This window comes from Ictidomys tridecemlineatus, chromosome 2, assembly GCF_052094955.1.
Source record: "Ictidomys tridecemlineatus isolate mIctTri1 chromosome 2, mIctTri1.hap1, whole genome shotgun sequence".
In the NCBI taxonomy this organism is placed as follows: Eukaryota; Metazoa; Chordata; class Mammalia; order Rodentia; family Sciuridae; genus Ictidomys; species Ictidomys tridecemlineatus.
Window position 1 is genome coordinate 881,581 of NC_135478.1, and position 24,502 is coordinate 906,082.

At 62.5% G+C, this 24,502-nt stretch overlaps 1 protein-coding gene across 10 annotated transcripts; it reads left to right on the forward strand.

The window, feature by feature from the left end:
* Nucleotides 1–1,449: 1,449 nt before the first annotated feature.
* Nucleotides 1,450–23,285, forward strand: Apc2 (APC regulator of Wnt signaling pathway 2). 10 transcript variants are annotated; one of them, XM_078032715.1, is made up of 16 exons: nucleotides 1,492–1,581; nucleotides 6,748–6,964; nucleotides 7,165–7,323; nucleotides 7,446–7,536; nucleotides 7,626–7,806; nucleotides 8,567–8,741; nucleotides 8,836–8,952; nucleotides 9,165–9,242; nucleotides 9,438–9,536; nucleotides 10,000–10,390; nucleotides 10,817–10,912; nucleotides 13,409–13,548; nucleotides 13,954–14,031; nucleotides 14,168–14,284; nucleotides 14,502–14,716; nucleotides 15,790–23,285. In XM_078032715.1, exons 3-16 carry the CDS (start codon nucleotides 7,183–7,185, stop codon nucleotides 20,816–20,818), a joined length of 6,948 nt encoding a protein of 2,315 aa, XP_077888841.1. In that variant the 5' UTR covers nucleotides 1,492–1,581; nucleotides 6,748–6,964; nucleotides 7,165–7,182; the 3' UTR covers nucleotides 20,819–23,285. The 10 variants fall into 10 exon arrangements, with proteins under 10 accessions (XP_077888820.1, XP_077888824.1, XP_077888829.1 ...); XM_078032716.1 differs by lacking the exon at nucleotides 1,492–1,581 and adding an exon at nucleotides 3,281–4,978; XM_078032709.1 differs by lacking the exon at nucleotides 1,492–1,581 and adding an exon at nucleotides 3,281–4,971.
* Nucleotides 23,286–24,502: the final 1,217 nt, after the last annotated feature.

A 24,502-nucleotide genomic window follows, 5' to 3' on the forward strand; every position in this document is an offset into this window, starting at 1 on the left:
TTTTTCTACAGGGGGTTTCTCATTAAACATTAACAATTTATGTTCCAGCTGGATCCTTGCATTTAGAGCAAACAGATTTATTCGTTAGAAGTAGTTGCATCAATTGGAAAATTCATATTTTTTCCTTCATACTTAATGGTCATATGAGAATTTGCAACTAATTAACAGGAATACAAAAAACAGGATGGACGCCTGGGGGTCAGCTTGTGCCCCTCTAAGTGGCGTTCCTGCTGCAGGAGTACTTTCAAGGCTCCTGGGGGTGGGAAGGAGCCTTTGTTAGTTACAAGGAGGCATGTTACTGCCCAGAGCCCTCCACCTGCACACCTCAGCCACAGGTAGTGAGCCACAGGCAGATGAAGCCTCGCAGCCCTGCCCTGGGTCCCAGTCAGGCACTGTTCCTGTGGGGCTCCGATGTGGAGTCCCATGAAGCTTCTCACCTGGTTCCATGCATGGCCTTGGAAGGCTATTCGCAGGGCTCCTTGCACTGCTTGAGAGGCCCGTCCTTGCTCATGTCCCGCTTGTCGGGCACTTGTTGCTTTCCTAAGAGTGCTGTTCTGAGATGTGCCCTCTGTGCCCATCCTCCCTGCCTTCCTTCTCTTCATGGGAGCCTGGCTTGTGCAGCGCCCTGCTCCTGCTTCCCTCCACTCGGTGGGAGGCCTGGTGAGGCCTGGGTTCCGTTCCCAGCCCTGCCATCCAGGCGTGCTCCTTCCTCCCTAGACATCCGGACCCTTCCCTCCCACCCCACTCCTGCTCTGCTCCGGGTGCTCCCTTTGTCCATTGCCAGCTTCCCTGGGCAGGTGTCTACCCTTCTGTTCATCGCACTTAGGGGAACTGCACACAGCAGCTGGGGTGGTTCTGTTTCCTTTTGGTACCAGGGATCAGACCTCCGGGGCACTTCACCTGGTTTGTCCCAGCACGCTGCGATTAGATTACAGGCGTGGGCCACTCACCTGGCACAGTGGGTGCTTAACAGTTAAGGGACTGTTTCTCCATACCGAGCGCCGGTTTTCCCAGCCTGGCAGAGTTGGATACAGCAACTGTTTGCTGAATGACTAATGAGCTTGAGCGCTGGTCAGGGCCTGGGTGAATTTCTGGACTGCCCAAGCTTTTGTGTGGCGATTGTCCATGGCTGGACAGAGTAAAGCCACTGGTCGGCTCCTTCTTCTGCCCCTTCCGAGACCTCCAGGCGCCATAGAAGCCCTCCTCCCTGAACCCTCCAGGTCCCTGGCCCCCCTCAACCCTGAAGGGCTCCTCAGCCCCATTGGACCCTGCCCCTCAGCCCTCTGCCCAGGAGGGTCTCCATCCTCTCATCTTCCATTGGGAGGATCTCGGACAACCCTCAGGAGGTATCCCCAGAGCTCACTGGACCCTCTCCTTCGCAGCCTTTCGGAGGAGCCCCGCCCTGTCCCCTCTGAGTGACCCCTCCCAGGCCCTTCCTCGCGCAGGCGCAGGGCTCCCGGCCGCGGCCCCCTCCCCCACCTTGCAGCCAAGGGGCGGGTGCACGCTGTCCAAGACAGCCACGGCTCCATGGGGCTCCTGGGGCTCCTGAGCCTGCTGCACTCATCCTTCTTCGGGGACCAGGTAGGGTGTGGGGTCCGGGCCGGGTTTGAGAGTCCTGTCCTGGGCGCGACCAGGGTGGTGTCCGACCTGCGGAACCGCAGTCCCGCAGCGAGGGGCTAATGGACTAGAGCACAGACTTGATGGGTCGGGGGTCTCACGCAGTTACCCAGGAGACGGTTGTCAGGGAAACCGCAGTGGAGTTCGCGCCGCAGGGAGCCCCTCCCTTGCACTGCAGGGAACCCCCAACCCCGATCTGCGCAAGCGCAGGCTTTGTGGGGCGGCGGGGGGGGACAGCCCCTCAGCCTCAGGAAGACCCTCTGACCCCTCCCCATTGCGCGCACACGCTCGCGGAGAAGGGCCCATCAGCGGTGGGAGGGCGCGATATGGAGACAGCCAGGCGCAGGATGGAGGGGCTTGGCCACGCCCTGCACCTCCCTAGTCCTCAGTTTCCCCTCTGGGCGCCCAACTTGGGCCCACTTGGGCCTTCACCAACGCTGACGTTTAGAACATTCCATCCCACCAGGCCGAGCTTGCCGGCCTCCGTGGTGGCCTGAGTTCTAAGGTTTAACATCCCCATCTGAGGGGAAACTGAGGCTGGGGTACAGCAATGAGTCCAAGGTCATAGGCCTCGAGCAAGGCCTGACCCTGAGTGCGGGCACTGACCCTGGCAGGGGACACAGTCCGGGGAGCTATCCGCGGTGCTGACTAAGCAGGCGATGCGGGCTCGCCCCTGGGAAACAGACCACCAGTGAGGTCCGGTGTCAGAGGCGTCTTGACCAGCTGGCCCTCCTCCAGGGCAGCTCCTCATCACTGGTCAGGGCCCTGTCCTGTGCTTGCTGATGTCCTCCCTCGGCCCCACTTGCCATCCTGTCCTCAGTTCCTGGCACAGAGGAGATGGGGGGAAGTACTGGGCATCAAGGGGACAGGGATAGTCTGGTCAGACTCAAGAGGCCCCATGACATGCTGAGGCAGCCCCTGCAATATCCTGGACTGGGGTCCCGGGTGGGTGGAGAGAAAATGTCCCTCAACCCTACAAGCACTATGGAGAAAGCCTGGAGACAGCCCCCCAGTCCCACCCACTGTGCAATGGAGGGGGCCTTCTCTGGTCCCACAGATGCTGGGCCTGAAATCCCTGGGGACCGTGGGGGCCCCAAGACTCCTGTGGTTCTAAAGTGTCCAACGATGCCCACATCTGGCTGTGGCTCAAGATCTATAGGGCCAAGCATTGTGCGAGGGTGTTCTAAAGATTCCGGTCCAACAGCATCTTGCCTTGGAGTGTCAGCCCCTGTATTCCCTCAGTCTTCCAGGCCCTGGCCATACCCAAAGAGGGGAGGGAGGGTTGCATGAACTGTAGTAGCAACTGATTCCTCGCCCCAGCCTTAGTTTCCCAGTATATACCAGGAGGGGACTGGCCACTGGACATCACTACCATCCTCTACTTGAGAGAACCTTGGGGAGCTGAGACTTCTGAGACAGGGTAGAGGAGGTGGGACTTGTTTCCCCCACAGGCAAGAGAGTGACATGAGCTGGCACAGTGGTGCACACCTGCAGTCCTAACAACTCAGGAGGCTGAGGCAGGAGGGTCACAAGCAGCAGACAGCCCAGACAACCTAGCAAAACCCTATCTCAAGATTTGGGAAAAAAAAAAAAAAAAAAAAAAAAAAAAAAAAATATATATATATATATATATATATATATATATTTTAAAGGGCTGGGGATGTAGCTCAGTGGTAGAGTGTCCCTGGATTCAATCCTCAGTCCTGGAAAAAGGAGAGAGAGACAGACACATCCAAGGACACAGCAGGAGCAGGAAGCAGAGCTAAGCCAGGGGCCTTGGTTCTGGTCTCACCCAGCTCCAGCCCAGCCCATTCTGTTGTGGGCTCCTGGGTCTCCCATGGTCACCCAGGGGGTTCCCCGCTCTCTCAACCCTCCATGGCTGGCCCTGGTCAGGCCCCATTACCCCTCCACTCTGTGGTTCCAACAGCACTTAACCATCCCCTGAATGGGCACTGATCTTCCCCAGCTTGGGATGACCCTCCCCCTGCCTTAAGCTGGCCAACTCTTGCCCAAGGCCCTGCTCAGGGCAACCTACTCAGCCTTCATAAAGAGCCCCTCTGCCCAGTGCATGCCCCTGCCAAAGTCCAACTATCTGAGACAGGTGTGTTCAGCTCTGGAGGCCTCCATGCACCTGGGCCTGGGCCTGCTTGGCTCCTGGCATTGCTGGCCCAGGGTAGGGTACTCAGGGGCTTCAGACTCAGCAGCTCACAGCAGAATTTGCCCAGTGCCCTTGGTTGCTGCAGCCTGCAAAGGTGCAGACCTCTCTCCTTGCCTGTGATCCCTGCAGAGGAGGGACCTCATAGAGGAGAAAACTGAGGGACATGGTCAGTAGTTCCACCTGGCACCCCAAATCCACATCTTCTGGTGCCAGCCGCCTCGTCTTTTCCTGTAAGCGGTGTTGGCACTAGGAAGGACTGTGCTCAAGTGGCAGGTCTGGCTCAGGTGTTAAGCCCTCAAGTAGCCTCCAGGGACACATTGAGGGTCAGCCACCGCTGGGGAGGGGCCACTGGGACCTCTGGTTCCTGCCTCCTTAGACATAGAAAGATAGAGACAGCGACGGAAAAATGTGCAGAGGGGGCCATCCCAGAAGATGACATACGGAGACCCTGCACTCTACTCTGCTGAGGAGACAGGAATGGGGAGGAGTCCCCAGGCATTCCTCAGCATACCTGCCCATTCCCAGTCCTGCCCCCACCCAGCCAGGACCCTGGGGGAGCTCCAGCCGGAGGTCCCCATCCTGCCCGTACACGTCTGCACGAGGCTGGGCTGGCTGCTGCCTCTGTCCCAGGACACTGCCCCCAACACACACACCAAGATTCTGATATAATGGCCAAGCTTTGGTGCTTGACTCAGACTCTGCGAATCCAGCAGCTGTGAGGTTTGAGAGGCTGCTTCTCCCTGAAATGCGGGGGACACTGGAGTCCTGGTACTCGGGACGCCCCGTTCCCTTGGGAAGGGATCACCCACCCCACCCTTCCGACACGCAGTCCCTGAGCCAGAGTGGAGGCCCGAAGCCCCGCGGCCATCACGGGTCCCCGCCCCAGGCCGCCATTGGCTGTTGCCATGGCATCAGCCCGTCTTCCCGCGCTGCCATTGGCCGCTGCGCCTGCATCCCGCATCCCGCATCCTCCCCCGCTTGCGGTGGTCTAGCCCAGCGCTGGGAGCCGCGGCACCGCCTGGCCAGGCCTGGATCAGGCTTTGTCCGCCCGGGAGCCCCTTGACCGTGCTGCGGAGACCCCCCTGTCCCGGAGCCCACGCCCTGTGGCCACCCCAGCCCCAGATTTCTGGCGGGGCCCCCGGAGCTGTGCGAAGGGAGAGGCCCCAGGCCCAGGAGCCCCACCAACCCAGCTACAAGTAAGTGGTGCGTGTTCCAGAGGAGGGCAGGTTCCGCGATCCCGCCTGGCGTGGAGTCCCCAGCCTTCCCTCCCTCTGCCCGGCCTTCAGGGCACACTCAAACCTCCTACTCCCGAGTGGGAGCTGGAGGGAAAGTGGAGTCCCAGAAAGGCGCGTGCAGCGGCACACCCACTCACGGGATTCACAGCGGACCCCCCCTCCACGACAAGATGCCAGGGTGGGCAAGGGTCTGAGCAGGCTGCTGTGTGTCCTGGGGGTGTTGCCGCACCTTTCTCTTGGGGTTTGGATTAAAGAAGGGAGATGAGCCCCTTTGGGCCTAGCTTCTGCACTTCTGTGGCCCTGGCCTGAAGGTGGCTAGGTTGCATCCACGCTAGTTACTGGTGTTTCCCTGTGGTGGTCTCAGGCCCCAAGGAGGCCAACTGACACAACCTGGCGGAGAGGGGCAGGCAGGAGGGCTTCCTGGAGGAAGTTGTGCCTGGGGATGGCAGCAGTCAGGAAGCACGTGTGCAAGTGAAGGAAGAAGGTAGAGTGTCTCCTGGTGTTTGTGAAGGTCTTATGGGAGCCCAGGAGGGATGGCTTAGGGTCTGTGGTTTCTAGAGCTCCCTCTGGACGTGCAGGAGTGGACGGTGGGAGGCAGAGTGAGAGGAGTGCTGGGGCTGGGGCAATAGCCCAGCTGGGCAGGGCCAGGCTGGAGTGAGGAGGAGCTCTGCAGCCGGCTGTGTGGCCAGGGTGTGCGAGGGTCTGTGCCAGGCTTTGTGCTCCTGGCTTCCGCTCGGCTGGTCATGGCATGGTGGCTGGAGCCAGCCCAGGCTGGTCCACAGCTGACCCCCATGAGTCCGGGTCGCGCTGGGCGGCAGGATGAGGCTGTCATCCCTGGCTGTCTCCATTCCAACTGGCCCTTCTGCCCTCTGACCCTCCCACCTGACCCTGGCATCAGCCCGGGCTCCCCTCACAGGGAACAGGGTCTTGTCCTGCCTCGGGCACTGCTGGGACTTCTAAGCACTTCAGGGACAGGGTCTGGGCTGCAGTCACCTGCCCACTGCCTCACTGCTTCTGTCTCCCCTGGGAACAGCCTAACAATGGTCCCCAAGGTGTGGGACCATGACAAGGAAGAAGTCAGAGAATATGGCCAGGCACACAGTCGGCCCCCCGCAGGCTGGGCGCCTGAGCACAGCTCTCTTCTGGGCTGAGGCACCGGCCCCTCGTCCAGGCGGCTGTACCCAGGGTGACTGGGGTGGAGGGAAGGAGAATGAAGAGGCATGGCCAGGCAGGGCCACAGGCACAGCGGGCAGAGCTGATGGGGGCTCGGCTGGCAGGGGAGGGGTTCCAAGGAGGAGCTGGTGGAAGGGATGGATCGCCATTGGTGCTCCTCAGACAAAGGCGGAAGGAGGGGCAGGCGAGCGCTGATGGGAAGGGAACAAAGAGGGAGAGGGAGCTGCAGGAGGGGGCACTGGGCAGAGAGGGGTGGCCAGACCAGCGTGGGGAAGACAGCCAGAGGCAGAAAGGAGCAGATGGCAGTGGCAGAGCCAGGGGGAGGGACTCTGGGGCCACTGAGGCTGGCCAAGGGCAGAGGGGAGGGTGCCCAGCCAGGGAGGTAGCTACCACTGAGGGGGGTGGGTGGCCTGCAGGGGTCCAGGTCCAGACCCTTGGAAAGGTCACGGAGGGCTGGAACCAATTGGCCCTGTGGTCCGGCTGCAAAAGCCTCCCACCAGCACCTGCCTATGGCTCTCTTATGCATTGCTCATTGACCTTCGTGGTATTCTCACTGTCCGTCAGCTGGGCCAGCTAATCTGTCCACCTATCGCTCTGGCAATCAGCCTCTGGGCAGGCTGCATTTCTGCAGAGGAGAGTCCTGTCTGGCTGCGTCTGTGAGCTTGTGGCCTCGGGCTGGCTAGTCCATCTACTGGTTTAGTCTATCAGCACCTTCAGTGTCCATCTGTCCATCTGCTTAGCTGTCAGCACAGGTGTCCAGAAGACTGCAGTGGAGGGGCAGGTATTCTGGGTGTCTGAGCACCCATGGAATGGCCCTGCCCTCCCTCTCCTCTTCTCACCCTGTGTGTGTGCCCCCAGGTGCCCCAGCACAGCCCCTCCCACCAGAGATCCACACCCCCATGGTAGGAGGGGTAGGAGGGGCTGAGTTCTTGGGCTGTCCACAGGGCACAGAGGCTGAGCCCTCTGATGCTGTGGCCCCAGGTGCTGCAGGAGCTGAAGATGACCAGCTCGATGGCGTCCTATGAGCAGCTGGTGCGGCAGGTGGAGGCCCTGAAGGCCGAGAACAGTCACTTGAGGCAGGAACTTCGGGACAACTCGAGCCACCTGTCCAAGCTGGAGACGGAGACCTCAGGCATGAAGGTGGGGGCTGGAAGGAGGGCAGGGCTGGGTCACAGGAAGAGCAGGAGCACTAGAGCCAGGAGGCAGGCGGGCCTGGGTGGCCTGGGTGGGCGCTCTGCCCAAGGCTGTTGTCCCTGCTGCAGGAGGTCCTGAAGCGCCTGCAGGGGAAGCTGGAGCAGGAGGCCCGGGTCCTGGTGTCCTCTGGGCAGACCGAGGTGCTGGAGCAGCTGAAAGGTGAGGGTGGTGCTGGGCCCGCCCACAGGGAGCTGGGGCTGGGGGCAGGAGGGGCTCTGACCTTCGCCCTGGTGCTCCTGCCCACCCAGCTCTCCAAATGGACATTGCCAGCTTGTACAACCTCAAGTTCCAGCCACCTGCCTTGGGCCCGGAGCCCACTGCCCGGACCCCAGAGGGAAGCCCGGTCCACGGCTCTGGGCCATCCAAGGACAGCTTCGGGGAGCTCAGCCGCGCCACCATCAGGTTGCTGGAGGAACTGGACCGGGAGCGGTGAGAGGCTGCGGGAATCTGGCCTGGGCACCGCCAACCCTCTGTCCACTGCCCCACCTGCAGAGCCCCACGGCTTCTGTACCTGGCCTCCTCAGAGTCACTCCTGCAGCCCAGCTGACCTGGGTGGGAGGGCAGAGGCTGTGGGACTCCTGGCAGATGCCCCCAGGGTCCCCGACAGTCAGGCATCTCTAGGGACCAATGTGTCCAATGCCAGGGCTCAGAATCAGGCCTGCAGCCAGGGTGCGTCAAGGCAGTCCTTGTAGAAAGAGGGATGTGGCCCAAGAAAGCTGGGCCCAGGCCCAGCTGGCCTCGCTGGGTTGGGGGAGTCAGGTAGGGCACTGTCCGAGCAGCCTTCAGATGAGCTCAGAGCCCCCAGCCCGCCCAGCTGCAGACTTCCCTGTAAAATGGGAACTGGAGGGAGATTAGCAAGCATCTGAGAGGTGCAGAGCCCCAGCCCCAGGCAGCCCCAGCCGTGTCCCCAAGGCCAGGAGTCTAGAGAGGACTTGCCTTCTCTCCTCTTAGCCAGTTTTCTGCACCCCAACCCAGTCCTGGGAGCCCCTCGGGAGATTTTGCCATACTGCCTTAATCTTAGTGCCCAAGAAGTGATGATAAAATCAAAAGAAACGGGGCTGGGGCTGGGGCCGGGCCGAGTGCAGAGCGCTTGCCTGGCACATGCGAGGCCCTGGGTTCGATCCTCAGCACCACGTAAGAATAAATAAACTCAATTTGTGTCCATGTATAACTAAAAAAAATTTTAAAGATTTGTTAAGAAGTTAAAAGAAACACCTCAAGTACAGCGGCAGCCCCCTCTGCCAACCGCCCCCAGGTGCTTCCTGCTGAGCGAGATCGAGAAGGAGGAGAAGGAGAAGCTCTGGTATTACTCACAGCTGCAGGGCCTGTCCAAGCGCCTGGACGAGCTGCCGCACGTGGAGACGGTGAGCGGGGCTGGGGTGAGGGCCACCCGGAGCGGGCCGGCAGGGGGAGGCCTGGCTCGGGCACCCCTCACGGCAGCCCGCCCACCCTTCCCAGCAGTTCTCGATGCAGATGGACCTGATCCGGCAGCAGCTGGAGTTCGAGGCGCAGCACATCCGCTCCCTGATGGAGGAGCGCTTTGGCACCTCGGACGAGATGGTGCAGCGCGCGCAGGTGCGGCCGGGCCACCTGCCGGCGGGCGGATCTGGGGCAGAGATGAGTGGGCGGGGCTGCCAGAGGAGGAACCCCAGCACGGACTTCTGAGGGCGGGGTCTGGCTCAGGAGGCGGAGTCAGGGTCAGGGTCCTGCCAGGGAGAAGGCGGCATCAGGGCTGGAGGCGGGGTCGCCTGTGTGCCGGTGGCAGCGTGTTCTCTCCTCCCCTGCAGATCCGCGCTTCACGCCTGGAGCAGATTGACAGGGAGTTGCTGGAGGCACAGGACCGGGTGCAGCAGACGGAGCCCCAGGTACCAGAGGAGAGCAGCCGGGGTCCAGCGGGTGGCGGGGCTCCAGGCTGCCTCGGGACCCCCAGCACCTTTCTGGAGCAGAGGAATCAGTCTGCACCCCCACCCACATTATCATGGGGCAGAAGACAGCATCAGCAGACTGGGGCTTTGTGGGGGGCACCCAGGCTGAACCCCGGCCTGGTGTGCTCCCTGCAGGCGTTGCTGGCAGTGAAGTCAGTGCCAGTGGAGGAGGACCCAGACACGGAGGTCCCCACGCACCCTGAGGACGGCAACCCTCAGCCAGGCAACAGCAAGGTGAGTCGGAAGAGGAGACCAGAGGGGTGGGCAGCCAGTTGGGGTGAGGTGGACCCAGCAGGTGGAGCCCTCCCCGTGTCCATCCATCCCTCTGGTAGAGTCGGGAGGGTGGCTCCGAAGTGGCACTGGAGGTGAAGCTGGAGGGCAGCATGTGTGCTGCAGGCCTGTTGAGGTGGGGGCAAGACTGCCCAGGGAGGCCCGTGGGGTGGGCACTGGCTCTCCTGGACCAAGGACATCTCGGCAGAATGTGTGTGCCCCGCATGTCGTCCAGCTACACCCAAGGTCGTGTTTGGGTGCCTGCAGGGGAGGAATGTGGCTTTGCCAGCAGTGTCCCTGGCCGGGGTCCCAGGACTCCAGCTTCTTCAGGGGAGTCATACAGCAGAGTGGACAAGTGGACTGTCTGGGGTGCGGGAGGCAACTGGATCTCCACCATGACGCTACCCTTGCCCGGTCCTCACCCTAGGTGGAGGTGGTCTTCTGGCTGCTGTCCATGCTGGCGACCCGCGACCAGGAGGACACAGCTCGAACGCTGCTGGCCATGTCCAGCTCGCCTGAGAGCTGCGTGGCCATGCGCCGCTCAGGCTGCCTGCCGCTGCTCCTGCAGATCCTCCATGGCACCGAGGCAGCGTCTGGGGGTCACAGCGGGACCCCTGGGGCGCTGGGTGCCAAGGACGCACGCATGCGAGCCAATGCCGCGCTGCACAACATCGTCTTCTCACAGCCGGACCAGGGCCTGGCGCGCAAGGAGATGCGCGTCCTGCACGTGCTGGAGCAGATCCGGGCCTACTGCGAGACCTGCTGGGACTGGCTGCAGGCGCGGGACACGGCGCCCGAGGGAGGCGGCCCCGGCAGCAGTGAGTGTGCGCCCTGGGGTTTCCAACACGGAACCACTGGCCAGGGCCCTTCTTGACGCATGCTCTGCCTTAAGGGGCCTGTTACAATTTGTTAAAGAAGACTTGGACTCTGGATGGAGACGCCAAGCGGGCGGAGGGTGGATAATCCCCCAGGTCAGGGGCACATTTTGATTGCTATTTTCTGCAGCTGATAGGACAGCATAGGACAAAGGCGCAGCTAAAACGTGTGGCGAGCGCCGGGCATATCCATCTTCCTATGCAAGGCCTGGGCGACCTCCTCAGCACTTGAGAGTGGAGGCCAAAGGGACTGCTGCTCTGGCAGCGCCCAGCGTGTCCAGCTTGCCCAGCTCCCAGGATTCTTGCAGGCATGTGGGCACCTTCAGGGGTCACCTGGGGGCCTTTCTCTGACCCCTCCCTCCTCTACAGCCCCTGTCCCCATCGAGCCTCAGATCTGCCAGGCCACCTGTGCGGTGATGAAGCTGTCTTTTGATGAGGAATACCGCCGTGCCATGAATGAGCTAGGTGAGTGTCCCCTAAGCCTTGTCTGGGAGCCTCATCCAGCCCCGGCATAGCTGTTGGACCAAGGCTGGGTCATCTAGGTTTGTCTACTTTGAGTGGACAGTGAGGTCCAGAGAGGGACAGAACTCCCAGGACTCCCAAAGCACCTGCTGCGATTGAGCTGTCATCCTGGGTCCTTGTCCCCATGAGGTTGCACACTGTCACACTGTTCTTCCCGTTTAGCCGGTGGCCTCTCAGCCTCCTGCCCAGAGCAGGGTCTCAGTGGGAACCGTCCTGGGGTTCACATCTGGGTCTGGAGGAAGTCCAAAGGTGAAAGACTCCAGTGGGTGCACACAGCGGGAGCTGTCGGGCAGCCGTGCTCTGGACCCAGGGGGGTCTTGATGTGTGCAGTTTTAGCTTGCTTGCTTCTTTGTCCTGATTTGTCGTGCTGGGGACCAAACCCAGGGCCTCACATGTGCCAGGCAAGTGCTCTACCACTGACCACGTCCCCAGCCCGCGCGTCAGCTCTGGGGCACCACAGCTTTCTCTGTCAATAGCAAACGAATTAGAGGGCTGGGGCTCAGCTGGACAGCATGTGCCCAGCCTGCAGGAGCCCTGGGTCCATCCCCAGCATTGGGGGGTCGGGGACGGAGAAAGAAAGAAAAGAAAGAAAAAAGGAGGAAAGAAAAAAGAAAAAGTCATGTAGGTGGGTGTGACAGCTCAGGCCTGTCATCGCGGCCATCGGGAGACTGGCAGGAGTGTGGAAAGTTCAAGACCACCCATACAACTCAGTGAGACCCTGTCTCCAAATAACATGAAAGCTCAGCGGTAGAGCATCCCTGGATTCAGTCCCCAGAATCGCAAAAAAAAAAAAAAAAAAAAAAAGGAGAAATGAAAGAAAAAAATTCTAAAATTAATAGAATAGAAAATATCAAAGGTCAGAAATCCCAAGGGCCCTCTCAGTTATACTCTGTTTTACAAAGTGAGATACAACTTTACACCTGCAGATGGTTCAAACATTCAAGTGATTCATAAAATCTCATGGTTAAAGGAAATTGGGGTGAGCTTTTTGGAGGGGTATTGGGCAACATTAGACACATGATAAAGTCTGTTCACCCTTTGAATCACCATCCCTTTCCCAGCCAGGATGTACAAGTTGCCGAAAAACAAAGGCAACACCCAAGTTAAATAAAATCAGAAAACCAGAAATAACTGAGTGTCTAACGGTAGGAGATTGGCTAAATACATGGCACATAACTCAGCTGTTAAAATTCTCGCCAGGTACAGTGGCACACACCTGTACTCCCAGCAGCGTGGAAGGCTGGAACAGGAGATTCAAAGCCAGACTCAGGAACTCAGTGAGGTCCTTAGCAACTCAGCGAGACCCTGTCTCAAAATAAAAAAAATAAAAAGGGCTGAGGATGTGACTCAGTGGTTAAGCACCCTTGGGTTCAATCCCTGATACAAAAAAGGGGGGCATTTCTCAAAGTGGGGTTCTTTGGGGTTCCTGAGACCATCCTGGGAGATCCATAGGCCTCATTATCTGGGAAGTACATGGAGATAGGACTTTTCCTTTGCATTCTTCTCTCTCGCTGCGACGGTGTTCAGCAAGGCTCTCCGAGAGCTCCTGATAGCCACTGGGCTGTGAGTTCTGGGGTTTATTAAAATCCACTTTAATATTTAGTACCGTGAATATTGAGGGTTATAAACCACATAACAAATTTGTTTGGATCCTCAAAAAATATCATGAGTCACAGGGGTACTGAGACCAAGACACTTGCCTGCCGCTGGGGCAGGTGAGAACCTAGCCTCTTGTTCTGTTTAGGACTCCAAGTATGAGGCTAATCCCCAACAGCTGCATGTTTAGGTTAGTGCCAGCAATAACACTGCCACCCACAGCCCAGATCAGAGGCTTTTTCCATATCTGTATTTTCTTTCCTTCAAATGATTCCCTGGAGTGAGATTTCCAGATTAAATATCATAAAGGCTTAAGAAGAAGCTTCCCCCTTCCCAATTTCGAATACATATATCGTCTTTTGTAAGTTGTGATACATAACATAAAATGTACCACTTTCCCCATTTCTAAGCAAACGACTTGATGTCATGCACATGCACAGGGCTGCAGAGCCACCACCCCCCTGCTCCCTCCCCAATGGGATGCAGTCCCTTTCAACACCAAGGGCCCCTCCCAGCCGGCCGGCAAGCCATTCCTCCTGTGGGTCTGAGGGTGCGCAGTTCCCCTGTGGATGTCGGCCTGGTGCCGCCGCCTGTCCTTGCGTTTGGACAATGCTGCCGTGTACACGGGGCACACCTTTCACTTCAAGAGTTTTTATTTACAGAGGGTGGCTCTGTCTCAGGGGCCAGCCACTGGGGCATCTGTGCCCTGAGCTGGGGGCAGACAGGCAGGTGTGGCACTGAGCCCCAGGGACCCACCAGCCTGTCGGCAGGGATGGGAGGGGATGGGGGTGCTGGACTTCCAGCCAGGTGGCCTCACTGGCCAGCCTCGCTGGGTCCCCGCAGGTGGGCTGCAGGCAGTAGCAGAGCTGCTGCAGGTGGACTATGAGATGCACAAGATGACCCGGGACCCGCTGAACCTCGCCCTGCGCCGCTACGCCGGCATGACCCTCACCAACCTCACCTTCGGGGACGTGGCCAACAAGGTACCCAGGGATGGTGGGCGGTGGGGTCCTTGCTGCCCCAGCCAGGGTTCCAGGGACCATCTTGGCCTCTTCTCACCTCTGGCCAGCCTCAAGAAGGGTGAGGAGGTCACTCCCAACTTACAGACGCGAGACAGAGGCCAGAGAGGGCCAGGGCTGAGGGGCATGCTGACCTGGGCAGTGTCCTCTCCACTGCGGTGTTCACGCCTGCGGGAGGCCTGCGCTCACGGCACAGCAGGGGCCTCTGGCTCTGGGAGGCCCATGCCTGCCCCTGTCTGGGCCCCCATTTCCTGGCCCCAGCAGCTGGGCAACTCGTCCCTACAGAGAGGTGCAGCTAGGAAGGGGGCCTCCTCCTCAGGCCTCTGCGCCGTCACTGTGAATGTGACTGTCCTATGTCACCCCCAACAGGCCACTCTGTGTGCGCGTCGGGGCTGCATGGAGGCCATCGTGGCCCAGCTGGACTCGGACAGTGAGGAGCTGCACCAGGTGGGTGGAGCGTGGCGGAGCGTGGCGGAGCGGGGGCTGGGGCTCTCTGCAGGCCCCAGGGGCAGGCTCTGACCTGCTCGGGGTGTGGGGCTGCTTGCTGCTTGGGTTCCACCGCCTCTGCCTTCATCCGCCCCAGGTGGTGTCCAGCATCCTGCGCAACCTGTCCTGGAGGGCGGACATCAACAGCAAGAAGGTGCTGCGGGAGGTCGGCAGCATGACCGCACTGACGCAGTGTGTCCTGCGGGCCTCCAAGGTGGGCACTGGGGAGGGCCCCTGCGGGGCAGTGAGCCCCTGGCCTGGGCGGGGTGGGTCAAGCCAGACTCGGTCAGCAGGAGGTCCAGCCGCAGCTGGACCTGGAGTGGCCAGCCCTGTGGTTCGCAGGCCCATGGAGCTGAGTTTAGGAATCTTACTGTGGCTGGAAAACGGCCCCTTCTCGCCCTGGCCGGGCTGACCCCGCTCCCTGTGCCCAGGAGTCCACCCTGAAGAGCGTGCTCAGCGCCCTGTGGAACCTGTCGGCCCACAGCACCGAGAACAAGGCGGCCATCTGCCAGGTGGACGGCGCCCTGGGCTTCCTGGTGAGCACGCTCACCTACCGGTGCCAGGGCAACTCCCTGGCGGTCATCGAGAGCGGCGGCGGCATCCTGCGCAACGTGTCCAGCCTCATCGCCACCCGCGAGGACTACAGGTCAGCCCCGCCCCGTGGTCCGGGGGTGCAGGCCGGGGCGGGTGGACAGAGAACCAGTGCAGGTGATCGGCGCCCCCACGACGCCCCAGGGACTCAGGGCGCCGGGCGGGTGAACCCCGGCGTGACCTGGGTGTCCTCCCGCTGCGACGCACTGAGCTGGGAGAGCCCGGGCGCTGGCGCGACCGTCGGCACCGCGCAAAAATGAACGTTTGAAATCTCCTGGTTGAAGTTAAGGGTGGCACTCCTCGTTTAGGAGGGATGACATTCGTTTGGTACCAGGGACTTCAACCAGCGGTGCCTTACCACTGAAAAGTAATAAATACTAAATTCTCACTGCATTGCTGAGGCTGGCCTCAAACTTGCATCCTCCTGCCTCAGCCTTCGGGTCACTGGAGTTACAGGCCTGCACCACTATGCCAGCCCGAAATACTTAATTATTTCAAAATATTTATTTCTGGTGCTGGGAATCAGTCCCAAGGCTTCTCGCATGCTAGGGAAACCCTCTATCACTAAGCTTTACCCCACCCAAAATATGTTTTATTTAATAAATAATATCTATTATTTATGAAAATAGAACATATATTTAGTTATGTTAGTATATCTCAAATACTGCATGGGATATACTTGTACTAAAATGCTAAAATATTCATTAAACTAAAAATTATTACTTGTTAAGTAATATTAATAAGTGACATCTCCATAACATCAGTATTTAATAAATAATATTAATAAAATACCTATTATTTATGAAAATCAAATTTAATTTTAGCTACATTAGTACATCCTGAGTACTGGATGGTACATATTTACACTATTATTAAAACCAAAATGTATTATTTGGGAGCTTGGGGGGGGCTGAGGTGGGCAGATTGCGAGTTCAAAGCCAGCCTCAGCAACAGCAAGGCACTCACTGACACCTGTCTCTAAATAACATACACAATAGGGCTGGGGTGTGGCTCAGTGGTGGAGTGCCCCAGGGTTCAATCTCCAGTACCCCCCTCCCCAAAAAAGTGGTCTCTGGTCCTGAAGGCGTGGCGGGCGGGGCCTTCAGGGCTGACCTCCCTCCCCCTCAGGCAGGTGCTGCGGGACCACAGCTGCCTGCAGACGCTGCTGCAGCACCTCACCTCGCACAGCCTGACCATCGTGAGCAACGCCTGCGGCACGCTCTGGAACCTCTCGGCTCGCAGCCCCCGTGACCAGGAGCTCCTGTGGGACCTAGGGGCCGTGGGCATGCTGCGGAACCTGGTGCACTCCAAGCACAAGATGATCGCCATGGGCAGCGCGGCTGCCCTGCGCAACCTGCTGGCCCACCGGCCCGCCAAGTACCAGGCCGCGGCCACGGCCGTCTCCCCCGGCACCTGTGTGCCCAGCCTGTACGTGCGGAAGCAGCGGGCGCTGGAGGCTGAGCTGGACACCAGGCACCTGGCACAGGCACTTGGTCACCTGGAGAAGCAGGGCCTGCCTGAGCCTGAGACGGAGCCCACCTCCACGAAGCCGCTGCCGTCCCTGCGTCACTTGGACGGCCTGGCCCAGGACTATGCCTCGGACTCGGGCTGCTTTGACGACGACGATGCGCCCTCCCTGGCGGCCACGGCCGCCGCCGCGGAGCCGGCCAGCCCAGCCGTACTGTCTCTGTTCCTGGGCAGCCCCCTCCTTCAGGGACAGGCCCTGGCCCGCACCCCACCCGTCCGCCACAGCAGCAGGGAGCCTGAGAAGGAGGCTGGGGGGGAGGCCGCGGTGGCAGCCAAAGCCAAGGCCAAGTTGGCGCTGGCGGTGGCCCGGATCGACCGGCTGGTGGAGGACATCTCCGCCCTGCACACCTCTTCCGACGACAGCTTCAGCCTCAGCTCTGGGGACCCAGGGCAGGAGGCGCCGAGGGAGGGCCGGGCCCCATCCTGCTCGCCTGGCAGGGTCCCCGACGGGGGGAGGAGGGAGGCCGGCAGCCGGGCCCACCCGTTGCTGCGGCTCAAGGCAGCCCACGCCAGCCTCTCCAACGACAGCCTCAACAGCGGCAGCACCAGCGACGGGTACTGCCCACGGGAGCACCTGCAGCCCTGTCCACTGGCTGCACTGGCCGAGCACCGTGAGGACCCCCTGAACGGGCAGGCGCGGCCCAGCCGGCTGGACCTCCACCTGCCAGGGAGCCAGGCTGAGCCACCTGCCAGGGACCTCGCAGCTGCTGAGGCCCGCATCAGGACCATCAAGCTGTCGCCCACCTATCAGCATGTGCCACTGCTCGAAGGGACAGCCGGGACGGGGTCCCGGCCCCTGGCCCAGCCAGGGGCCTCCCCGGGGGCTCGAAAGCAAGCCTGGATGTCGGCAGACGGCCTGAGCACAGTGCCCGAGAAGCTGGCAGCTGCCCCGGCGCCCATGGCCAGCAAGGTGCTGCAGAAGCTGGTGGCCCAGGAGGGGCCACTGTCCCTCTCGCGCTGCAGCTCACTGTCCTCTCTGTCCTCAGCCGGCCACCCTGGCCCCAGTGAGGGTGGCAACCTGGATGATAGTGATTCTTCCCTGGAGGGGCTGGAGGAAGCTGGCCCTGGGGAGGCCGAGCTGGATGGGTCATGGAGGGGCCCTGGGTCCACCTCGCTGCCAGTGGCCATTCCCGCACCCCGCCACAGCCGCAGCCGGGGCCTGGGGGTGGAAGATGCCACGCCATCCAGCTCTTCAGAGAACTGCGTGCAAGAGACACCCCTGGTGCTGAGCCGCTGCAGCTCAGTGAGCTCGCTGGGCAGCTTTGAGAGCCCTTCCATCGCCAGCTCCATCCCTAGTGACCCCTGCAGTGGTCTGGGCAGCGGCACGGTCAGCCCCAGTGAGCTGCCCGACAGCCCCGGGCAGACCATGCCACCCAGCCGTAGCAAGACACCGCCGGTGCCATCGGGCCAGCCCGAGGCCAGCCAGTTCAGCCTGCAGTGGGAGAGCTACGTCAAGCGCTTTCTGGACATTGCCGACTGCCGCGAGCGCTGCCGGCCGCCCTCTGAGCTGGACGCGGGCAGTGTGCGCTTCACAGTGGAGAAGCCAGACGAGAACTTCTCCTGTGCGTCCAGCCTCAGCGCGCTGGCTCTGCATGAGCTCTATGTGCAGCAGGACGTGGAGCTGCGGCTGAGGCCACCCGCCTGCCCTGACCGGAGTGGGGGCGGGGGCCATCGCCGCCGAGACGAGGCCAGTGGCCGCCCAGAAGGGCCAGCACCAGGAGGCTCTCGAGCCCGTGCAGCTGCTGACCAGGAGCTGGAGCTGCTTCGAGAGTGCCTGGGGGCCGCTGTGCCAGCTCGGCTCCGCAAGGTGGCCTCGGCTCTGGTGCCTGGCCGCCGGGCGCTGCCAGTGCCCGTCTACATGCTGCTGCCTGCCCCAGCCCGGGACGATGACTCTGGCACCGACTCGGCTGAGGGCACACCTGTCAACTTCTCCAGTGCTGCCTCCCTCAGCGATGAGACCCTGCAGGGTCCCCCCAGGGCCCAGTCCCGGGAGGCGGCAGACAGGCAGAAACCCACAGGTCCTGCAGCCCCCACCAGGCAGGCAGCCGGGCACCAGACCAAGGCAGGGGGCATTGGCAAGAGCAGGGAGCAGTCCTGGCGCACAGGCAGGAATCGGGCAGGGCTGGAGCTACCCCTCAGCAGGCCCCTGAGCGCGCACTCCGACAGAGAGGCCTCGAGCCAGGGCCGGTCCAGCGGGGACGGAGGGCTGCAGTCGCTGTGCCTCACAACGCCCACCCAGGAGGCTGTGTACTGCTTCTGCGACTCTGATGAGGACCTGGAGCCGGCGGCCACAGCTCCAGCCCCCCAGAGGGCATCTGCTATACCCCGCGCTCTAAAACGGGAGGGCCTGATGGGTAGGAAGGAGGCCCGAGCCCCATCCAAGCTCCCCTCAACTGTCCCGCCACCTGCAAGGGCCCAACCCAGGCTGATCGCGGATGAGACTCCCCCCTGCTACTCCTTGAGCTCCTCGGCCAGCTCCCTCAGTGAGCCTGAGCTCTCCGAGCGGCCAGCCAGCGTCACCAAGGACCCAGGCCCGAGCAGTGGGCCCGAGAGCTCGCCAAGCCCCCGGGCCGAGGAGGAGCTGCTGCGGAGGTGCATCGGCTCAGCCATGCCTAGGCGGCGGCCCCAGGCACCAGGCCCTCGGCGTCGCAAGCCCCGAGTCACCCGGCTGGACATCCGGCCAGCAGAGGTACCTCAGGGGTGCAGTGAGGAGGTGGCGGGCTCAGACCCAGCCTCGGACCTGGACAGCGTGGAGTGGCAAGCCATCCAGGACGGGGCCAACTCCATTGTCACGTGGTTGCACCAGGCCGCGGCAGCGGCCACCGTGGAGGCCTCCTCAGAGTCTGACTCCCTCCTGTCCTTGGTGTCTGGGCTGTCAGGGGGCCCCACCCTGCCGCCCTCCAAGCACAGGAAGGGGAGACAGCCCGGAGCAGGGGCCAAGATGGGCAGTGCCCAGCGGCCAGAGAAGCGGGGCCTGGCCACCAGCAAGAGCAGTGGGAGCCCCCGCTCACCCGCAGGCCCTGAGAAGGGGCACCTCGCTCAGAAGACTGTGCCTGAGGGGCCTGCTGTACTTCGGGGTCGCACAGTGATCTATGTGCCCAGTCCTGCCCATCGAGCCCAGCCCAAAGGCATCCCTGGCCCCCGTGCCACACCCAGGAAATTGGGGAACCCTGGCCCCACACAGCCTGAGGCCAAGGCCAAAACCTCCAACCCTGGGCAGCAGCGGTCGCGGAGCCTGCACCGGCCTGGCAAGAGTTCAGAGCTGGCCGAACTGAGCCGCCCACCTAGGAGCGCCACACCCCCTGCCCGCCTGGCCAAGACCCCATCCTCCAGCTCCTCCCAGACCTCTCCCGCCTCCCAGCCCCTGCCCAGGAAGTCCCCTCTGGCCACCTCGGCTGCAGGTCCCCTGCCTGGCCCCGAGGCGACCTCGCTACCCAAGACGCCTGCTCGGGCCCTTCTGGCCAAGCAACACAAGACACAGAAGTCGCCCGTGCGGATCCCGTTCATGCAGAGGCCGGCTAGACGGGGGCCGCCGCCGCTAGCCAGGGCAACCCCAGAGCCGGGTCCCAGGAGCCGGGCGGCAGCCGAGGGAGTCCCGGGGACGCGCGGGGGCCGCCTGGGCCTCGTGCGCGTGGCCTCGGCCCGCTCCAGCGGCAGCGAGTCCTCTGACCGCTCGGGATTCCGGCGGCAGCTGACCTTCATCAAGGAGTCGCCGGGCTTGCTGCGTCGACGCCGGTCCGAGCTGTCCTCAACAGAGTCCGCAGCCTCCGTCCCCCCAGGCGCTTCACCCCGCCGAGGCCGGCCCGCGCTCCCGGCGGTGTTCCTCTGCTCCTCGCGCTGCGACGAGCTGCGGGCGGCCCCGCGGCAGCCCCCAGCCTCCCAGCGCTCCCCCGCCGCGCGGCCCGGGCCCAGCCCCGGCCCTGGCCCTCGCGCGCCCCGACGCACCAGCTCCGAGAGCCCGTCGCGCCTGCCTGTGCGCGCGCCCGTCCCGCGGCCCGAGGCGGTCAAGCGCTACGCCTCCTTGCCGCACATCAGCGTGGCCCGCAGGTCCGACGGCGGCGGCGTCGCCGCGTGCCCGGCCCCCGCCGACGCCACTCGCCGCAGCAGCGACGGGGAGGCCAGGCCGCTGCCCAGGGTGGCGGCGCCGGGCACCACGTGGCGGCGCATCCGGGACGAGGACGTCCCGCACATCTTGCGTAGCACCCTGCCCGCCACCGCCTTGCCGCTCAGGGGCGCCTCGCCCGAGGAGGGCCCGGTCGGGACCCCGCAGCGCAAGACCAGCGACGCTGTGGTGCAGACGGAAGAGGTGGCCGCCCCCAAGACCAACTCCAGCACCTCTCCGAGTCTGGAGAGCAGAGACCCACCGCAGGTCCCCGCGGGCGGCGCCGCCGGCCTGGGCAGCGAGGTGGACGGGCCCGGCTCCGCCAAGGCATCTGCCACCGCCCCCTTCGTCCACGAGGGACCGGGGGTCGCTGTCGGGGGCTTCCCCGCCAGCCGGCACGGCTCCCCCAGCCGCGCCGCCCGGGTCCCACCCTTCAACTACGTGCCCAGCCCCATGGCCTCGGCAGCTTCCAACGACTCGGCTGTAGAGAAAGCGGCGGCCACCGCCCCTGCCAGCCTCCTGGAATAACGGCCTGGGCCGGCGTCCAGAAATCTCTCCTGGCCCTGCGGCCGGTCTGGCTGCCCCGGCCCGCTCTGTAGATGCTCTGAGCAGGCTGTGCAGGGCCGCCGCCTCGCCCTCAGAGCTTCCGCCCGAGTTCACAGCAGCCTCGCTTAGGGCAGGACCTTGCTTGTGCACCGCGGGGCTTCAGGGGAAAGACTCGCCCCTGGCCACCGAGCGCACGCTGGGCCCTTCGGCCCAGGTCGGGCGGGAAGGGAGAAGTTCTGCGGGTCACTAGCACAGCCCTCAAGCTGCCTCAAGCCGAGGTTCACTTGGGGGCTAGGTGGGACAGCCTCTGGGTCGCCTTGTTCTGTGCACCTGGGCGATCCTCAGGAGAGTAGGCAGTGTCCCCCAAGGGGTGGGGACCAGCTGGGGGAGGGTGGCTTGGCTGCCTACCAGTTGGGGCCCAGGCATCTGCGTGCAGGGTGAGGCTGTAATCACTGCTTCTGGTAATTTGTTAATGACGGCTTGGCTGGTTTGTTTGCCTTCCGAGCCCAGCTGTGAGGGAGCCCGGTGAGGGTGGGCTGAGCCCCACAGACTGCAGCTCTGGAAGCTGGGAGCAGCCATCCCGGGGGCTGCCACGAGAAGACAGCCAGGTCAGCCTGGCCCTGGCACCGCGGGAGATGACAACGGGGGCCAGGCAGGCCTCTGCAGACAGAAAAGGTGCTGGGGGAGGGCTGACCTTGTCTCCACCACTGCCAACTGTCAGGGGTCCTTTCCACTCCTCAAGGAGGAGCTGGCCACCAGCCGAGTGGCCCTGGTGGTCAGAGGAGTCAGAACCAGCCCTCATGGATGAGGAGGGGAGAGTCCCTGGAGGCGGCTGTGGCTTACAACCTGTGCTTTAAAGGGGGGGGGGGTGTCACTGGGAGCTCTTCCTCAAGGACGGCTGCTGCCCCTGCTGGTCCTGCCTTCCATTTCCTCTCCTGCACTATGCATGCAGGGGTGGCCCTAGGCCAGGCCGACGTCCAGGTGAGCTTTGGGGTAGGGTATGGAGCCTGGGTACCAAGGTGCCAGATGTGTCGGGGGATACAGGGAGCCTGGGGGCCACAATTGCTCCAATCCAGCCCCAGCTGCCTGGTGGTAGAGAAGCTAACAGGGTGCCCCAGGAGCCAGGTCTCGGGGGACCTGGGCCAGTGTGTGCAGAGGCACCAGGGAGGCCTGTGTTCCACCAGCTTGGGCATCTTCCTGCAGAGAGAGCCAGCGACCTCTTTCCTGCAGGACCTGACTCTGCCACAGGACCTGCCGCTGAGCCAAATGTGGCGGCAGGTCCCAAGGCGCAGGTGCTGTTCCGCAGGCTGGTTTTAAGTCCCTTGGGTGGGAGGAGGGAAGCGGGTGGGGCAGCGGGGTGGGAGGCACTCTGAAGGAACCCCCTGCCCACCATGGGCACCACAGTCCCTCCTTGGCAGGTCCCCAGCCCAGCTGAAGTCAGGGAGGAGGCAGACATCAGCCCCCCTGATGCCCCTCTGTGGGGGTTGACAACTCCAGGACCCCACCCTGGAGATGGGGTACCCCGCAGGGCCCACCTACCCAGGACGCTGAGCAGGATGGCCATGCTCCCACACCCCCAAACTGCAGTCCCAGCGGCAGGTGCTGGGGACATGCAATTCCCACCCCTAGAACACTGCCTGCCAGGCCAGGCTTCTGAGTCTCTGGAGCCAAGGCCCCGGGTGGCTGGGAGAGGGGACTTCGGCCTGCTGTGTCGGAAACCTTGTCCCCAGCTGTAGTCTACCTGTCCTCTCATACTTGCCACAGGCAGCTGGGCCCTGGCGTGGCCTGTTGGTGAGGGGACAGCAGCAGATGGACTGCAGCCTTCCCAGCTCAAAGGCCAGGTGCCCACAGGGCCGCCTGTGCCTCAGTCTCTCCACGTGGGCCCTGGGGGGGCTCCCAGAGCTACCTCTCAGGCGAGCAGTGGCCACTGTGATGGGAGGCTCCTGGGTGCTGACCTCAGCCCTGGACACAGCTCCCACCACAGCTGGTACATCAGGGGCCATGTGCTGCCAGCTGCTACCTCCTGCTGGACCCCTACCAAGCGGCCACTGTTGCTTTCTGTGTCCCCTTCAGAGGCAGGAACAGCCACAGGGCATCCTTCTGCCCAAGGAGGAGGTGAAGGCAAGAGCCAGAAGGGCAGCTGGTGGCGTGGACAATCAACCCCAGGCTCTGGAGCATTCTGGGGCCAGCCCCAGAGAACTGAAGACCACAGTTGGAGGGGATGACCACCACCTGGGTGCTTACCCCACCCCCACCCCCCTCCCCAACCTGCAGCTAGTCACAGGCTCTTGCTGCTGCCAGCTGGGTTCTAGCAGCAGGCCTGTTACACACTTGTAAATAGCTCCGGCCCGCCCTGCCCACCCCACACGTGAAGCCATCTGTCTGGCAGGACAAGGCCCACCAGGCGTCCGCTTCTCTGCGTCTTGAATAAACTGCGCTGTGAACTGCCCTCTACTGCCCTGGTTCCTGTGCGGAGGATGGGGGGGCGCTGTCTGTGCCGACCACAAGCCCCACGATGGGTCCCTGTGCTGAGCCCGGGGCCATGAGCTGAGTGGACATCTCAGGTCAGGTTCTGGAAGCCGGACCTAAACGTGGCGGTGTTTATTCAGAGACAGGGAAGGGCTGGCTGATTGCCTTGGTCCCCTGGGGACAGTTCTCCAGGCAGGTGGCCCACCTGGGGCTTTGTTTCTGGTTCTCAGTCCTTGCTGCCAGCTCCAGTGTGCAGCAGGGCAGGGGTCTGGGCAGGCCCAGGTGAGCTGGGGTCCATTAAGGTGAACAGTACTGTCCTCAGCTGTCCAGGTAGCAAAGCTTTGGGGTGGGTGATCCACAAGAAATCCCCAAGGTTCAGTGTGGGCCCAAGACGGCTTCTGGTCAAGGAGTCTCTGGCTTCAGCAGTGACCCTTCACAGGGAGAGGTTCAGGAGACAGCGTGCCACTGGGGAACTGTGGGGAGGAGGGGCACAAGGCCAGGCTCCAGCCACCCAGCAGTGTTCCCTGCGGGACTGGGCGGTGCCCCACTCAGAGCTCCACACAGGCCCCTCTGAGGGTGGCCCCTGAACAAGAGCAGCTCAGAGGTACCATGGCAGCCCAGCCAGCGGCAGAGGGGATTTCACCCTGGGGCCTGGCCATGGAGCACCTCTCACAGGCCCGTGGCTCCTCTGGATGAAAACGCCTTTCAAGACCCTCCAACCCAGCCTCTACCTATCCCCGAGGACAGGGCCAGAAGAGACGGGGCACAGGGCCTAAGGACCCAGCCAGGCTCTGGGCAGGAGTGGCCAGCACATCCCCTGATCTCAGGGACATAGTCCAAGTGTGGCTAGAGTCTCAGGGCTTCTCTCTGGGAGCAAGTGACCTCAGCAGCCCAGAGTAGTTGTGAGACCACCGAGGCCTGTGGCAGGAGGTGGGCCAGAAACTCAGGCTGGCCCCTGGGCCACATGATGCAGGGTGGGGGCCCACCTGGCTGAACCAACACAGTCAACAGGTCAGTCCTGCACCCGGACCCCTGGCCAGCACCTGGACCCAGGTGAACAGACAGACCAGCCCTTCCTGGGGAGCACGCATTCCTGCAACCAGGTTCACAGTGCCCTGAAGGAGGAAGGAGGTGGCACTGCCCCAGAGGCTCATGTCCAACCAGAGGCCATTGCGAGTGGAGGAGGGGACCGAACCC

Bases quoted from the DNA above. Each gene is read 5' to 3' on its own strand.
- Apc2 (XM_078032694.1), top strand. From the start codon at position 1,528: ATGGGGCTCCTGGGGCTCCTGAGCCTGCTGCACTCATCCTTCTTCGGG. The intron at 1,582-7,164 runs GTAGGGTGTGGG...CTGTGGCCCCAG, and splicing joins CATCCTTCTTCGGGGACCAG to GTGCTGCAGGAGCTGAAGAT. The intron at 10,391-10,816 runs GTGAGTGTGCGC...CCTCCTCTACAG, and splicing joins GGGAGGCGGCCCCGGCAGCA to CCCCTGTCCCCATCGAGCCT.